This window comes from Hakea prostrata, chromosome 10, assembly GCF_041222555.1.
Source record: "Hakea prostrata isolate BN-2017 chromosome 10, UWA_Hpros_2, whole genome shotgun sequence".
NCBI lineage: Eukaryota > Viridiplantae > Streptophyta > Magnoliopsida > Proteales > Proteaceae > Hakea > Hakea prostrata.
The window spans coordinates 42,255,936-42,274,662 of NC_142609.1; the positions used below are offsets into that span (position 1 = coordinate 42,255,936).

The following is an 18,727-nucleotide window of genomic DNA, read 5'->3' on the forward strand; positions in this document are numbered from 1 at the left end:
GACACCTGTAGTTCAATGAGGTTAACGATAGAACTTTCCCAGGCCAAGGGGTTGTGCCCCCTACCCCCTAGGCCTTCTGTGGTTAGCTTGGAAATTCTCGTAGAGATGCCAACTTGACCCTCTTTTTATGTGTGATTAAATGTTAGTACTTGGTGTCCTCTAATTCGAGGAAAATTTAACGGTAAAGACAATGGATAAAAAATTATTACAAATAATTACCTTCTTTTAGTAAATGTACAAAATTTGTCACTATCAAGGCGAAAGAGTAGAAAAAGGTCTTGAAGCTTAAAGTCAATTTGCTTTCCGTCATTTCATGTTGAATCTTGGCTCTGTCTCTTGTTAACGTTAACGTTTGTTTGGGAAGAAAAAAAAAATTCTGTTAAAAATATTAGAGCTTATTATTTATTATTTGAATTCCAACGCTTTAATTACAAAGTAATTAATTTTTCTCAACAGAATCAATTTTGTAAAACGTACAATAGATCTGAGGTGAGTTTAGTCAACGTCAACGGGTTCACGTCGGTTACTCATCTTTCAGCGAGTAATTAAGGGTTAAAAGGTCATTAGAGGCTACTAAATACGATTAATTAATTAAATTTTCTTAAAAATAAGTTAAAATAAAGGTAGTTTCTCGAGTTCCCATTGCATGTGGATGTGGGGTCACAGCGCAGCTTCTTAAGTACTTTGTAACTGGAGAAGCGCATTTTCAGCCTTTAGATGAATCCCGAAACGCGATCTGGTTAAAATATAGGTGAATCTGGACCGTCGGATACACCTTTATTAAATGCGGTGCGACAAACGGTACAACACCCAATAACTATGTGCTGGATCCGACGCGTTAAAGTAATCAGAGAACTAATGACATTTAAAGTCATAATAAAATATTAATTCGGCAATTAAATTACAGAATTGACCTTTAATTAATGAAAAATTAAAAACAGTAACCAACCGGAAACAAACAAAGGCCATGGAATTTGAAAGGGCTGGGAAAAGGATAACTGCTTTTCGTGGGAAACTGGTTGTCGGCGGTATGCTTGTCGCTTGATTCATTGTTAATTGTAGCTTTGTTTGGATGTCAAGAAAAGGAAAAAGAAGATTTTTAATAACTAAGGACCCAGTTGATAACGGACTTTGCTTGGATCCTGTGCATTTAATGCGTATGATTGTCAAGTCAATCGTTAGATCGAAATTTCGATCAAAATTTAATCTTCGAGATTCAATTTCGACCGAGATTTCGGTTCTAACAGTCCAAATCTTGGCTTGACAGTCATGCACATTTAATGCGCATGACCCAAGCAAAATTAGTTGATAACGAATACGGTCAACTCTCCATCGAGGGAGCAGTATTTCGCTTTTAATTTGAGTGAACTCATGTGGGACCCACTGAATGTTTTATTTTAAAATTTTATTATTATTCTGATATGAATCCCACATGAATATGTGGGGAAGAAGCTGCACTCTCCTGGGGGGGGGTTGATCCAAATAGATTGATAACCTATTGAATAAGTAGTATTTTTTTGCAAAATTTAAGAAAAATTATTTTTTGAAAAATATCTCGGATGTAATAACAATTAGAAATGAGTATTCATTAAATTTGACATCCTAAACATAAAAATTCTATTAAAATCCTCTTATATTGAGACAAAATTCTTTCTTTCTTAAACCCTAATAATAAAGTTCATTCAGTTATGTATCTTTTCTACTCCTGGTGACAAAAATTTCTCTTTTCGTTTTCTCTATCTCCATTGTAACACAAACCCTTATCTTTGCAAAAGAGATCTCAATTCTTCACTTTTCTTGTCTCCAATTATTGTGATAAAGCACTTGCTAATACCATTTCTAATTATTTCTAGACGCAAGTTTTATCAAAAACATAAAAAATGTTTTTGCTCATTGAAATATTAAGTAATTCAGAACTATATATTTTTATCGTTTTTGGAATAAAAACACTTGGTGATTTATCAAATGAATCTAAAATTTGAAAAAAACAGTAAATATAATAATCTATTTTGTGTTATTATATATATTTGCACCAACTTTTCCCAAAATGGAATCCAAAAACATAATGAAATGGCCCACAAAAGTCCATGAGGAGCTCAACTACAATTTGACGTAGAAATGAAGATTGAAATGGACATTCTACCTATAAAGTATTAAATACACAAAACTACCACCACCACTATATTTCTCACTCTAATTTTATAAAAAAAAGAACTTTACCAAAAGAAATTACACACAAAGAATGGACTGTAGAGAGACCCATGTCGCTTTAACTCATAAAATCAGTTGTGATTATTGCTAGAAAGAAAGATAAAAAGTAAGAAAGCTAATTCAATGGTTTAAATGATTCATTTGGCTTCAACAACTTTCTCACACCTCCTTAAACTTAATCTTAACAGATTAAATGCAAATATGAAATGAGAATCTTTTATGGGTATTGCTTCTTTGGGTTGTAAGGGAAAAAAACAGTAAATTAAAATGGGTTGTTGGTGTTTGTTTTATATTTATTTTAGTGTTGATTTAATGCCAAGAAGCTATTTTTTTTTTATTAGAATGGAAGTGTTTCTATTGTTATCTTCCATGCATGATTGATTTTTTCAATTGATAAGGAAATTCTTTGATTGGCCCTTATTTTTCAAAGGACATTCAAAAATAATTTGAAGGTGCTTCTATTATGTTATTATTAAAAAGTGTCAATGTCTTGTATTTTTCTCTCTCTCTCATTAAATATGTGAAATTACAAGGTTCCAATTCCATTTCAGAAAAAGTTATCTTATTTTTATAAAATAAAAAATATATTATCCTTTTTTGTAGGTAAAAGATTCATTTGTATTAAATAAAATTTGAAATCAAATACAGTAAAGTTACATTTATTATTTAGAATACCCATTGACACTAATCATTTATCAACTATTCATAGAATCGAGAATGGTATTTCGAACTGGAATTTTATCAGGTCTATTTCTTACAAGGAAATAGACCATTCATTTCTCTCTGGATGAAGGACACATGTTAATCAATCACATCCAATGGTTAAGGTAAGATTTAGAATATAATTTATTTATTTTAATTAAGTCTTAACCCTTAGATGTGATTAATGGACATATGTCCTTCATCCAGAGGAAAATGGACCTGATAAAATGTGGAACAATATTGCATCTTTTTCCAACTCTTAGATCTCTCCTAAGCATTAATCAAAAATAGTTTTCATTTAATCATGAGATAAATTGCACAATTATTATTATTGTTAACAGTCATTTATTTTGTTTTTTCTCATTAGCTACAACATCCCATTTTAGAAATATTAAACATTATAGAATTAATAAAGAATGGCCACTCAATAAGTAAAAAAGAAAAGGAGATGACAACCACCTCCATATTCATAAAGGGTGAGCGAATATTCAACTTCTTTTTCTAAGGACGGTGGTCAATTTTAACATCCAAACACAGGTTATAGCCTTATAGGTAGAGACCACATACATGTTCTTCATATAAACAATTCAAATCTCAAAACATCCAATCCAATATGAAAACCCAGAAGAATGAAAAACTAGAAAAGATTCAATGAACTCAGAACAGCTTTGCACAGCTCTGCCTGATCATGTTATTCTGGAGATCTAAATGGATTTCTTTCCTTTTAACACCTCCATGGAAGAAGGAAAGAAAGTATAAGATTCCAGTGATGCCACACATAGCTTGAAACCCAGAAAAATAGATTAGCTTTTCTTGTAGCTGAGATGAGACTACTTAGCCGATTCATAATTAGCTTAATGTGTTGTAATAAAGCTCCAACAATAGAAGATCATGTTTGAAGTTGTTTCAAGTTTCATGAATATTCATCATTGACTTTTTATCTCTTTGCTTTCCTCTTTCTTGTAGCACAAACAGTTGGCAGCTAACTGATTAGAAAGACAAAAACTAAAAGTAGAGAAAGCATAAAGCAAAGAAATTAGAAAAGAAAAGAAACCTTTATTGGTGGGAGATTCTTGAAGATGAGAAAGAACCCCAAAAACTGAAAAGAAGAAAAGGGAAGGAGTGATAGCTTGGAGTTAAAGGAACTTCCTTTCTTTCAAATACAATCAACCATGGTTTTTAGAGCTTAATTGTTTTGAGTGGGTATGAATGATGAGACATCAATGGTGGGGCTTTTCGTCTTAGAAATCATTTAGGTTTTGCCATTATCGATCCTTTGTTGGGAAGACAAGGAGGAGAAGATAAGGGGATCTGGTTGGATCTCTATCTGACTAAAATAAAAAGAAGAACAGACAATTTGGAGAAGACAAATCAGCAATGTAATGCTAGAGAAAAGTTTATTCCTTCTCACTTACCTTGATGACTTGGGATTCTTTGCCCTATAACCATTAGGGCATCATTCATTCATCAATCTTTTAAGGAGAGTTTGTCATATAGATGTTGATCGATCCAATAGTGGAACATGTTTTTTCAAAATAAGGCAATGATAAGGAGAAAGTGTAATAAAGAGTCATTTAAGGGAACACGATCCACCGTTGGATTTGTCGAATCTCTATTTGGATGGCCAATGCCCTTGTGGCAGTAGATGATGGAAATGAGTAGTTTGTTCTCTCTTCGCAATTCTCTACAAGACATTAAGCGGGAAACCCACCTCTAATTCTGATAAGAAAAAAAAAAAATGGACTCTCAGTGAGTCTCACTTCTAATATATGATAAAGAAATGTGAGGAAAGCATAGACCTTAAACATTAGAATAGAGGAAATGCAGTCATTCTTGATGAGGATTTAAATAAAGACATAGTAAAAAGAATTATAACAAAATATTACTTGCAAGGTTGTATTAAGGTAGTCTTTTTGTAAAAAAAAGTTATAACAAAATATTACTTGCATGATTGTATTAAGGTAAGTCTTTTTAATGGTGAACATATTTGTCATAGGGCTAAGCAAAATGGGGAATTTTATTTTATATTTTTGACAATCTGATATGAGTAGATGAATCATTTTGCATTATCTAGATTTCATCACTTGTCTTTCTCATAAAGAAAACGAAAACTTACGTAGAAAAGATCTAAACATCTAGATCTAAAAATATTCATGATAGTACCAGAACTCTTACGTGTTATTATGATGTGATGCGACCCACCAACCTAACATGCACAAAATTTCAAAAGTTAATAAACTAGACTAATTTGAACATGATGCCATAACTAATGTATGCATCACTCCAAGTGATCAACTTCATTGGGTGTACCTTAAGCAATATATTTGATCTCCACTTTAGTTTCACCTAAGAACCAAGTTTTCTTTTAATAACTTATTAACAATTTTGATTTGATGGAAGTTGGGTTATGATTCTTTTTAAACATAAATTTATTTTTTACCCAAAATTTGTGTTATGGTTCATATTCTCTACCTAAAGGATATAGTAATTTTTTTTTCTTTTTTAATTATAAAAAAAGTCCTTAATTGTGGATTAAAGAAAAGAAAGCAAATTGAAAGTATAAAGGGTTTTGAAAATAACTTGAAAATAACATATCAAAAGATGATATTATTGAGATACATATTTTTTAAGTATTCATGTGAAATGATAATATTTTCACTCTATTAAAAAAATTATTTTAAAATACAAAAATATTTTTAAAACTATAACATCACAAGTTATCTTACTAGCCAAACCCCTTAGACATTTTTCTCAAGTCATCATTAGGCCAGTCACAAAGAAATGGGAGCCATAAGCTCATGAAATAAGAAGAGAAGGGGTGGAAAAGGGTGGAGGGACAAGTTTCAAACCCAAGGCTTTTGTGATTTTTTTTTAACTGTGTCTATGTAAGAGACTGTCACTACCATGCTTAAAGCATATCCACCTTCAAACATTAACAAGATAGGTCGTCACCTCGTCGCCATCACACTAGAAAAATAAGTGTCGTGTTGATGTTTCTTTGTCTTTAAGCTTCTGTTATAGACCAAAAATATCAAAAGATTTCACAATAAGCAGTAACTTCTAAAGGTGTAAGTTTGGCACCAATGATGTAAACCCACCTAGATTGTCTTGAGTCCAAATGAGGTTAGTGTGTTAGTGAGGACGGGCCAATGCTCGGTCAATGTTGCAGCGAATTAAGATCGAGTCAAGATTAAGTGTTTGACCTAATCACCAATTCCGTTGACCTAATGAAACCCACTTCAAGTTTGATCTCTCAGAATTCTGTTGTTAGAGTGAGTGAATCGAAAAACTGGCAGTTGGCTCAATTATTTATAAGATATTTTTAGTAAATGTGACATAATAACATAAAGTTTTAAGTTGGTTTATCATTTTATAACTGAAGTCAAGTTTAGATTTCAGAGTTGAGTGCCTGACCTTGACCTATCTCTGCCCAACTAAGGTTTAAGGTTAGGTTAGTGTTTACAAGATTAGGGTTTTAAATAGACCTACCTAAGCCCTTCTTATTCTTCTTTATTATTATTTTTATTATTTTTAATTCCTAGAGAAAAACAGAGAGAATTTGGAGAAATGAGCAAATTGATACTGCCAACAAAGCTGAGAGAGATTTACCCCCCCCCAAAAAAAAAAAAAAAAAAAACTGAGAGAGGCTTGGCTTAACCCAAAAAATTAAAGAGTAATTAACAGCTTTGTTCTTCTGCTTTGAATATTTTAGGTATTTAATCGGATTGATAACGTGATTGATTCTTCCATAATTTAGGTGGACATGTCAATAATGTGTGAACTGTGATTCAATGATTGTTCTTATTAATTTTTTTTTTTTCTGAAGCCGAAGAATTGAGGGAATATTACTAATATAAGGACCACCGGATGTGCACAAATCCAAGACCTCCCCGTGAGAGATTGGACTTTTAACTACTAATCCACCATTGTTCTTATTTTTTCCTTTCACTGGTTTTAATATTCCAAATCCAAATCTTGTATAATTCATGTCCATCTGAACAGATGAATGATCTGTTTTTAAATTTCATTTCGGAAAAGAAAGTATTAGATCTGATCATCACTATCAATGTCGGTGACCAAACTTAAGAACCCCTGGCAAATCATACTGGAAACACCTGCTATGGTATCACAGCCCCCCGAGTTTCTAGAATTCAAATATCATTTGGTTATTGAATCTGTAAAGCCTCTGAATGAATCAAGTTAGCTAAGCTTCAACATTAAAATATTCTACTCCATCCACCATCCATTCCTCTCTTCAGCCCATTCAAAGATTTATTACAAATACTATCGAAAAAACCCAAAAAAACCCAAAGATGACCTCTTCGCTAAGAAATGTGATTGCCAACTAAACAACTTTAAATGATAACCCAGATTTTTTTATCACTACAACCATAATTGACTTGGCAGTTTTCCATCTCAGTGATATCTCACTGTCTGTAAAGAGTTCTTTTCTGTGCTTGAAGATCAATTTTTTTTCAACAATCCATTCTTTTCTGACCTGATTTAGCCACAGGCATTAAAGGGATGGACAAGAGGGGTGATTCAGGGAAGAAAGCACACTCAATTGGACAGAATATAATTTCTGTCAAGGTTCACCACTTCAACAAGACTCCCCAGTAATGAGTATCATTTAAAAACCTTTAAACCTGAATTCAACCTTCTTGTGCTTCAAGCAAGCTTTTACACTGTGTTAAATGTTGTAAGGACCAATTTCTGATTAACTGAAGTGAAGAAAACACACACAGCAGTTCATTATTTGCTCCATGGCCAACAATTGTGTGATTAAGTATTCTTTCCTCACACAGGATCAGATATAACTAACTGAACTATTTGAAGTGGAAACCAGCCTTAGTCACACCGCAAAACCATAAAACTAGTCAAACCAAGTGAAAGTTCAGTAACAAATCCACTGACTTCCGAAGAGAGAGTTTGAAATTGCTTCAGTTAGCGTAATAAATGTGCTGAACTGTTCAGCTTGAAACAATGACCGTTGGATCGTGATCTCAATCAAGATTTTCAATCTCGACCATTGAAAACATACAGTCCAAATCGAAATCTCGACCAAGATCTCGATCCGACAGTTGCAAATTTCACTGAACATGTTCGGTCACTTGAAGGACTAAAACAAAATATAGGATCAATACACCAAACAACCAGGACAACTTAGGCTTAAAAATTTCAGGATTTTGGCAAAGTACGACAAGAATTTTTAAGGTTAGATGGTTTCTAACTTTCTGTAAGAATAAAGGTCCAGGGGAAAAAAATTTGGGTTGAAAAATTCAAAGGTAGGAGTCTGATGGTGTGGTGCATGAATGGATAAGCTAGGTTGATGAAAGAAGGCTGTAATTGAAATCTGGTGATAGTTTAATACACAATGTAACTTTTAAAAAACCAAGTGTTTGATTTAAAAAAAAGACATGAAAAAACATGGTTTAAATTGCAGGAGTTAGGAATCTACATCACAAGAGAATTTGTGAAACCACATAGTAGCACAAAAAACTGAGTAGAGAACACTTCACCCATTGCTAAAAATTTGCGAGCACGTATGGTACCATATCGAATGTCAACATTCTTATGTAGATGACTGTGCATAGTTGCCGCCTGAACCACCCTTCATTCTAGTTATTCAGAGCCTCAGTCGAGGTGTTAGGAGCCTGTCACATAATTTTGGCAACAACAGAATTGCAATTTGTCATTAAGGTTCTCTTTAGATGACAATCTTAAGCAAGAGTTCTGTTCAGCAAGGATCATCAGATGACTCTAATAATAAGTCTCGTGTATTTTCCGGCAGCTTATATAAGTAATGGTTAAACAGAACAAGGTTGCAATTAATAGTTCTAGAGAACAGAAATTTTGTAATTCTGTTTTGGCATTGATCATCCTAGTTAGTTGATAACAGTGTAGTCAATCCTAACCATCAAGTTGTTACTCTTAAGAAAACTAATTAACAGTTACTGTTAGCACCAAAAAAACCTGAAATGTATAAATGACTAACCCTAAAATTAACTATCTAATGCTTATCTTTTGGAACAAGGAGGAACAATTGTAATTCATGATAGGAAATCCCTTAACCCTCTAAGAGCCTCCAGTACCGTTCACAGAACCCCTAACAACACTCATCTCTCTTTCTTTCTCCATTTCTCTATTTAGCTATTTCTCCTTTCTCTACAACTTCAGCTGAAAAGGGCAAGTCAGTAGCTCTGACAAAACCAACAGACTGGATCTGGTGGGTTTTCTCCAAACTCCTGTCTAGTGGTTTATTTAAATCTGTCCTGCACACCTACTAATTGAAATGATCAGTTTAACATTCTGACCCTAGAAGTCAATCATTTGATTTATTTAAGTCTGAGGTCAGATCTTCTAAAATTGTTATTTCTGTATTCTGTTTGCGGTCTCTACTTACTCTGTTTCCTTCATAGAACTGCTCCTAATTTTTTTTGTTTAGTTCATGTTCTCCTTTTCATTTGCTAATTCTGTTTCAACTTAAAGGTTAAATACCAGATTTTTCCTTGTTCTTTAAACTGTCAGTTCATACAATGTATGATAGTACTTCCCTCTGGTTCAATCGTGAGCTCAATTTCTTTGGAACATCAAAAGAAAGAAAAAAGAACCTGAAATTACTCACTACTAATCACACATACATATGGACAACTAATCACAATCAGAATATATAATATTCTTTGAGGAAAAAGAGAAGACACCAAAACAAACTCTATAGTACTACGAGTTAGCATTTCCCAGATAGACCAGGATATAAGGAAATTCTAGAAAATCCAGCATCACAAGCTGCTGAGAATTCAGATTCTGGTCCTTACTTTTTCCTATAATGTTGATTAATTTCTGCATGATTAATAAAGACACCGGCAAGCAGCATCAGCTTCCATCAAGCATCCAGACACATGTCAAACTTAATTGAGTAATCACAATAATGAGATATTGAACCACAGCATAGAAACATCAAGCAGCACAAGGTCCTATGCAATTGGCATTTTCTGTAAGAATTACCACACTAAACATCTTCCACAACTTCGTTCTTTTCAAAATAATTAGGTCAGAAGATAAATGCAGAGATTATTTTCCTGTTCTCCCCAAACTCTTCGATAATTCAAAAGATTCAACAAACAGGTACCGTAAACTTGGTGATTATGCTTAAAGTTCATCACACGATAAAGGAAAGCCTACATAAATGTGAAAGTTTTTAAGAGAAAAATTATTCACAGGAGAGCATAGGGCCTGACATTGAAGAGAAAGAAGTATTCTTTCCCTGTAAATCACAGAAAGAAGAATTCCGCTTCCTACTCTGCAAATAAGTTTCAGCAAAGCAAAAGTTTTCATAAGATATAAGGAGGAACTCAGTCAGGACAGCATCTGATTTAAGTGCGAGAATGATACAAACTACCAAACAAATCTCCACCTGGTAAACTGATTCGACTGGCTACTTGGAAACTATGGTAATGAAAGGAAACTAGCATTCCCCTAGATCATGGTTATTAAAGCGGCATAGCAATTGGGGCTCCGTCTTGGCGATTAGGAAATTAAGCAGCGCTTAGGCGGCAATAAAGAGACCAAAGCGGTTTAGTCAATATTTTTAATATAAATACTTTTAAACTACTTTTTATAATAAACTAAAGTACTAAACAAACATTCAACAATCACATTCATAAAAATAAAAAACATCCAAGAATCACAATTATGAATAACAATATTATTCATATATAGTTTAGTGAAATTATTTCACAAATTATTTTTAACATGACTTTTTTGTTAAATATTCATGAATAATATTTGAATTGGAATCAGAATTGATGTATCCATTTTTCCCTTTTTTTAACCAAACAGTGTTGACATGATAAATTAATAAATCTCATTATTCCAATTTCCAAGTCATTGTTTATTTAATGATTCATTGATTATCAATGTTGAATATGGCTCATGCATCACATTCTGTTGCCGATGAGAGCACTTTGGACATCGGAGTTCATTTGAAATTGGGCCTCGATTCCGAAATGGCTTACATATTTAAATTTATATACGGCATTGTAGAATAAAGTATGATTAAAAAAAGAAGAAAAAATAATATGCACAAATTACAAACCATAAAAAAACCGGCTACTTTAGCATCTAGGCGACAATATGGCATAAAAGGCGGCAAAGCGATAGTGCCTAAACAAAAAAGCGGCAAGAAATCAGCCCGTTAGTTAAACGGTCACAATTTAAGCGGTTCAAAAACCGCTTTGCCGCCTAGGCGGACGCTTTGATAACCATGCCCCAGATTCAGACATGACAAAGGTATCACCAAAGGTTTTGCAGTAGAATTGAAGTAATGAAGAAACAAGAGCAAAGGATAAGGGTCAGAAAAAGAGAAGAACAAAATAATAGTCTCTTCAGGTGCATACGCGGAGACAAAATGCACTAAAAGAACAAAGAGTGTAAAAGAACCCCCCACAAATGTAGCTAGGGCTATCAACGATCCAAAAATTATCTCGATCTGCTCTAATCTACCCCAAATTTAATTATTTAGAACAAATATATACATATATTAAATTTAATAACTATTTGGATCAGGCTAAAATGACACTGGATGTGTCATGTAAGTCTTCCATGTCAGGGAAACAGAATAAATTCCAACCTCGAATATGATGGGGGAAGGTCCCACTGTTTGAAATCCCAACCCATACTAAATAGGTGAGACTTATTCCATCCCATGGTCAAGATAACATGTACATCCTGCTACAGGCGACCCTAATTATTATGTTAGCATTAAATCCATAAATAAACATAGTCATAATCAGATTTGCCAAGGGGCTTATTAGGTAACTGCCTTGGCATTCAGGCACCTTGACAGCTAGTGTCACCTAGGTTGCCTATGCAAGCATCAGTGTCCATTGCACACACTCCCTACACCCCCAACCCCCCCCCCCCCCCAAAAGAAAAAATGAAGAAGAAGAAGAAGAAGAAAAGAAAGAAAGAGAGAAATCACCCTTGTCTTATCTTTCTCTTTTCTTCCAACCCCTTGGGTTGCCTACGTGCCATCATAAATATTATCATAACAAAAAATTAATTCAATACATTTTACCAATGGAAAATTAGGTTATATACATAACTCTCTTTAAATGTATATAAAGTATGTATTATATAAACAGCTAGTTTTAAGTAAAAAAGCAATATCCCAAGTGAGATTTGCCATGCATAGGCATGAATGTGTAATTTTTTCACATTTATAATAAAAGAAAAAGGAAGAATTCAGCTTGTGATACTTCATGAACATGAGTGCTTGCTTCCTCACCCTCACTTATTGCAAGAAAGATGTCCAAATCAACAAAATTGGCTTACAAGATCAATCTTTTCACAATCATCAATTAAGCAAGAGGCAGCATTCACTCAAAAATTGAGCGTGGAAACAAAGGGCAGCCTCAAAAAAATTAAATAATGATCAAATGACAGCCAAAGAAACAACGAAGCAACAGAGGAAGTCGAAGGATTCGTTAACTTCCTCATAAGTCAAAGCTTTTCATCCTGTTTAGGACCCATGTCAAAAAAAGAATCAAATTATACAAGCAGGCAACACTTCAAATATATGCTTCCCCGAAACTGAAGGAAACACCCTCTAGCTATCTGTATTATTCTTATGCTATAAATGAGGGGGAATTTTACTCAATCTACATCTTTGCTAAAAGTAGCAAGTAGTAGGCAATACTTTGCATTGCCCCCAAAACATGTGAAAGGCATCAAGAATCCAAATTACAGAATGCGTAAAAAGATACCACAAGCATAAAGTAGGAATTATTTCAATTACTTTTTCACAAAAAGGACTCATACATTTATTTCAATGTAAACTATATTCGTGACCTTCTATCAGCGCTATGCAAAAAATGTCTCACATAATTTCATGAGACTGCAAATCAAATTGCATCAAAGCTACTACCCCAATAAAATCATAAAACGCAAACTAGAATGATTACCAAAATATCATACAACATGGAACACTCCAGATTGGCGCAACTCCTACACACAGAAGTTATACAAATTGGAATCCGGATAAACCCTAAATTTATATTTACCATATTCAAGTGTCATATCCACAGAAGTCCCTTGTCCACTAAAAAGTGATTTGGTGGAGGAAGAACAAGCAAGTATTGAACAATTAAAAGTATTACTACATACCTATCAGAGAAATCCCTAACCGATTGACCTCACATATAAACATCACATTCTCTGGATCCACCGGACAAGGATCCAACCCGAGAGTTTGATGAAAACGAGACCCTGACGTTTCTACAAACAACAGACAACCAACGCCTCCTCGTCCTCCACATCCCAGTTTTAAACCTAGCCAGAGTCAGCAGCTTCACATTGAAGCTCACAGATCCTTTGCTCCGATCCCCCGAAATGGAGCTAGCAACGTTGTCACCAACGTACGAGGAGGCGGCAGCGAACTTCGCCTTCATCGTGGTCACGTTCCTCTTTCCCTGATCAAAGGGCGGGAGCAACGTCTCCGCGAGTTGCGTACGCCCATAGTACACACCACTGTCGAAGCTGTCGTAATAAAGGCTTAACTTCTTGTTAGGGTTTCGAACAGTGAAGGCCAGATCCCAATTGGCAGTTATCTCAGTTGACGAAACATTCAAACTGGAAACGGAAGCAGAATCGAGTTGGAATTCGGGAACACGAGGGCGGAAGACTAGCCAGGTGATGAAGGTGACGCAACCAATGATGATCACCACCGAAATGGCTATGATTATCAGGCGGCGGAGGAAGGTTGCGCGTCGCCGTTGTTGGTCATAGCCGTAAGATGATGGATTATAGTACGGACCAGGCCCTGGTGGTGGAGCTGCATATGGATAAGCTGTGCCGGCGTTAGAGTTTGGGTAACCGCCGGTGGTGGCGTGGTAGGTTGAAGTCGCCGGCGCCGCCTGTGGGTAACCTGTCGGATACCCTGTCACAGGTTTCGATTGGTTCTCTGCTGTTGACGTCATCTGTTCTTCTGCTGCAACGAAGAGTTCTTCAGCGATACGAGTGAGTGATTAGGTTTCTCACTGCTTATAAAGGATTTTAAATGGAAGCGCGTTTTCCTTACGATCTACGTCAAGACTATTCGCTTCACGCGTGGCAATCACTCACCGCCTCGGGTGGATGGTCGAACCGGATATCCCAACCGTGGTTCAACCACAAACTAGACTTCCGAAATCTGATGCCGCCCATCTTTGCTTTTGCGGTCGGTCAATATTTCCGGTTCTGGTGAAACCAGGCAAAGTGGTTGAACCGCAACCACACCGAGAAGCTTCTGACGAAGTCACAAGAAGAGTCTCCTCGAGTGGAGTTCACGTAGACGCGTTCCGTACTGTACGGTATGGTACGCTTGATTTTGTTTATGTAAATACATTAAACAATGTGAGATATCTTGAGCCGTCGGATCAACATCTCCAGATATCAATCTCAACAGTTGAAAAACGAGATGTGGGATCTAATGACCTAAAATATCATGTTCTCTTGCCAATGCAGGGTCGGTTGAGTGGTAAAATCCATATTTATCAGTAGAGAGGTCGTAGGTTTGATCCTTGCAAATGGCATTTCATTTCCAGTATTAAAAAAAATAAATCATGCTCTTCGATGACTGAGATGTGTATCTGATGACCTAAAATATCAGGCTCTCAACAGTTGAAAAACTAGAATTGGACCGAGATGTGCGATTCGATGACCTAAAATATCACGTTGAACGGTTCAGTGATTTACGGAAGCAAAATCCTCGTAGAGGAGTTCTTAGTACATGTACAGACACACACACACACTCACTTAACCTTCTCTCTTTCTTTTCTTTTTTTTTTTGGGGGGGGGGGGGGGGGGTTTATTCAATTACTAGTACCCATTAAGTTGCAGTTGGGTAGAGGATTTTCTTTATCTCCTTACTTAAAAAGGCTTATACGTAAAGCGATCTTCGTGAAGTTGCAGTTGAGGTGCGAGTAAGCTGTCCCATATGAACTTTAATTCCAAAAGGAAAAAACTTTTACTAGAAAAAAAATGTTTAGATGAACTTTTACGAAAACGTGTACTACAAATATATTAAATGTAATGGACGAAGACATTGAACAGAAACTTCAATTATATTTTTTTAAGATATTTTTGTGTGGTTGTTCCTAAGAAATTCAATGCAATAGCAGATTTCCTTGCCAACTCCTCCACATTGTATGACTTGAGTGTGCGATTACATGGCTTAAATCCATGTTGTATTTTCTTAATGTAATTACCCCCTCTTTTTTGTTAATTTATGTTTTTTTTTGGTCAAAAAGCACTTTAAAAAACATATTTATTATTGTTACCTAAGATTTAGATTCCATTTGGACGTCTCTCCTGCGAAAACTTAACACCCACCACTTCCTTTCTTTTCATTCTTTTCTCCCTTCTCTTCCTTTCCCTTTTGGGGTTCTGATCATGAAATTATTAATTCATTCAGAACAAATTTTTTGTTTTCTTTTCCACAAAGAAAAATAAGTGGTGTTGTCTTTACTCACCGTGTGAGTGACCTTCCAGGCATATTCCACCTCTCTTCCTTTTTTTCTTTAATCAGAATCACTTTTTTAAAACCAGTTTTTTCATATGGCTTTATATGGAAGTTAGGTCCTGATTCCATTCCTTTAAGAGTGTTTTCCCAGGAATAGAAAAGCACAAGTTCTTACTTCTAAGCTGTCTGGTGATTTTTTCAGATAACTTAGCCATGAAGCATTGTAGGCTTGTAGCATTCGTCTTTAATTAAATATATTATACGTTTATAAAGAAAAAGTTTTCCCGCGTTGAACACCAGCTAAAGAACTCGACTTCAATGTTGTGCAATTAATGCGTAACATTGTGCTGTGAATAGTCATAAGTTTCTTAAAAGTGTGATAATACACTTTTGGGAATGGACGGTCGGGATCTGATAATTGCACAGTACCCAAGCGATTTTACCAACTAAGAGATCTGATCGTGGACTACCATCCATTTTTCAAATGATAGCTATATGTCTAGAATGTTACCTTCGCCATCACTTCTCATCTAAAACTGTATTTAGGTCCACAAACATTAATGATCCCAAATTAGGGTTCTACGCTTCTTCACTCATCACGTAGAGGGGAATGCCAGTTGCAAAGTAGCCATTGCCGTCAGTGACAGATCCATCTTAGGGTTTCATTGCTGATTGCTACTTTCTTCTCTCAATTTTTGTAGTGTTCTACTTCTTGCGTTTTAGATTTTAGTCTTTAGTTTGCTTTGAGCAATTGTAGAAACAGTGAAGGGAAAATTCTTTTTGTTTGGATTTTCTTCTGCAATTCTTAGATTGAAATGTGGATCTTTTGTAAGATAAAACAAAATTGAATCCAAGTCTTTTTTGTGTGGTTGAATTGGTAAGTAAATAGAAAATTAAAAAAATCAATATTTACAAAGCTTGAATCTCAACCATTTAATCTGTTTGTGATGACATGGCAAATTCTACGAAGAGTTTGACAACCCTGACCGGACCTATAATTATATAACCACGACAGTGTCACACTAGGGTTCAGGCTTGGTTCTCGTCCGATCTTTAATCCCAAAGATATATTACATAGGTTCTTATTATATATAAATGATAAAATCAGCTCATTTTTACCGGATGTGGAACTAAACTTTTCCGTTATAGAATTCATAGGATAAAACATGATTAAAACATATATTTAAATAAATAAAAAAATTAGTAAACATAAAGTTTTGAACATATTTCCAACAAAAACAACAGCAAGAGCAGTTCATCATCGGTATTGAAACTAATTGGAACTGTTACATCGATGTGTGTTAATTGGCTAAGAAAATCCACTTCATGGAACTCAGTTTGGTGTAATTGAGTGTTGCCCCTCAAGGATGTAACACTTCCAAAACTCAGGAGCTAATCTTCCATTCCCGGAATTACCATGAAAGAGCATTTCTAAATTCTCGCAGACAACATAAAAACTATGATTCTTCATCAAAAGATCTTGAACCTTTCGCATAGGCCTTATCAACAAACTCATGTTGACACTCAATTCCAGAATGCTGTTCTTGCAATCTTCTTGCATTTCACTGTCAACCAACCCTTGACGTGTCTGCAACTCACCTTCTAAATTCGTCACTTCATTTTGCTTCAATGTGGTTGGCTTCATTAAACCATTCGCCAACAAAACCTGCTTGTAAAATATAGAGGCATTGATCTGTTCGACTTTGAGTTCCATGCAATTTGGGTTAAAAACATTGAGTTGGAATTTCCAATCTGCATTAAACCCTGAATCATTGATGAAGAAATTAGACACATCTAATCTGTAGATACTGAAGCGAGGCCGTCTTGCGCGAAGCAAGAGAACTAGAACGAAGGAGAACAAGACCATCATCACTAGCACGGTTGTGATGACAATCACCACAGGCTTGATTTTTGAGAGTAAACTCTGTTTGTAGTTTTCATCTGGGTTGCTGTTTGAACATGTTTGCTGTGGCAGACGATGACCCACTTGAGTATAATTTGCTGAATTGATTTGTCCATCGAATAACAGAGGCATAATAAAACCCAGGAAGGGAGAGAGAGCCAGAAGGAATTTAAGAGCTTTTCTTGTTCTGTTTTGCTGATGATTGAGGAAGTTAATGCATGGAGAAACAGTTAGAGGATCGATTATGTTAAAGAGATTACATGGAAGAAGAGTAAGAGAATGCAGGTGACGACGACGGCGCCTGTTAATTCCTCTGTTTTCTGCTGTTGTTGTTGATGATGATGGTTCTTGGAATTCAAATGAAAGAAGCCATGAAATTGATGGAGCAAGAAATGGGCTGTACTCAACAGTTTCAAACGTATTTTTGCTTTTTGGGGAAAATTTTCTGATGTATTTTACGTGTACGAGGTAAGAGGCCAGGTGTTTTTGGCTGCAGACAGTTTGGGTGGAGAGGATCTGGATCCGCTATTTATAGCTTCTCATTTATAACTATATCCTTCAAATTTTCTTTAAACCCTTCAAAAATTCAGGTATTCCAACGTTTTCTTGGCTTTTGTGCTTTGATGGGGTTGTTTGAGATCTTTTCGATAACTTATGTTGTGTTGAAAAGATATTATATATATGATGCAATCGGAGTAAGGGTGTCAATTGGTACAATATCAACTTTGAATATAGAAAATTAGAACAGTACCGTATTTAATTTAAATGGTACAATACGGTTTCGGTATTTGCAAAAATGATTCAGTACAATTTCATTATTAAATCAGTGCGGAAAACAGTTTAAACACGATATCTAATGCAGTACAATTTTGGTACGAACGAACTCATGCCACTTTTATTATTAGTTCATTAAGATCCCAATGAAATTGTGATCAAACAATTGATAGAATCTTGTTGAATATGGCTCATGCTTCACATTGTATTGCCGATAGACACAAGGGTTCTGCTCCCTAATGAGTTGTCGGGGTCTGGGGAGGCCGCCCAGGTGGGGGTGGAGGGACAACGCCCCAATAGCCAGTAGAGGATCCATGTTTCTGTGGGGCTCGAAGCTTCTTTATAGATTGGGTTTGGGCACATGAATAGTTGTGACTTAGGGTTTCTAAGCGCATATATATTCTCTTGTAACAGAACATTGCAAGTTGTTGTTTTTGAGAAGAATATAGAAAAAAACCTATGGCTGGACGTAGCCTCACATTGAGATGAACCAAGGTAAAATCCTTGTCTCCTTCTTCCTTTTTTTATATTCGAATGTGTGTGATTGATCACTCTAATCCTAAGAAATCTGATATTAACAGAGACAAAGCAAGTAAATCTAACAGGAATGGAAGGCAAAATGAAAGTCTGAAACAGGG

General features: G+C 35.3%; 1 protein-coding gene across 1 annotated transcript; it reads right to left on the reverse strand.

Moving 5' to 3' along the window:
* Positions 1-6,764: 6,764 nt before the first annotated feature.
* LOC149003122 (NDR1/HIN1-like protein 10) lies at positions 6,765-13,935 on the reverse strand. The gene is made up of 2 exons (XM_089136757.1): positions 13,078-13,935; positions 6,765-8,567 (listed from the first exon to the last, which is right to left on the reverse strand). Exon 1 carries the CDS (start codon positions 13,887-13,889, stop codon positions 13,107-13,109), a length of 783 nt encoding a protein of 260 aa, XP_088992883.1. The 5' UTR covers positions 13,890-13,935; the 3' UTR covers positions 6,765-8,567; positions 13,078-13,106.
* Positions 13,936-18,727: the final 4,792 nt, after the last annotated feature.

Excerpts from the sequence above, each read along its gene's own strand:
- LOC149003122 (XM_089136757.1), bottom strand. The coding sequence starts at position 13,889 with ATGACGTCAACAGCAGAGAACCAATCGAAACCTGTGACAGGGTATCCG.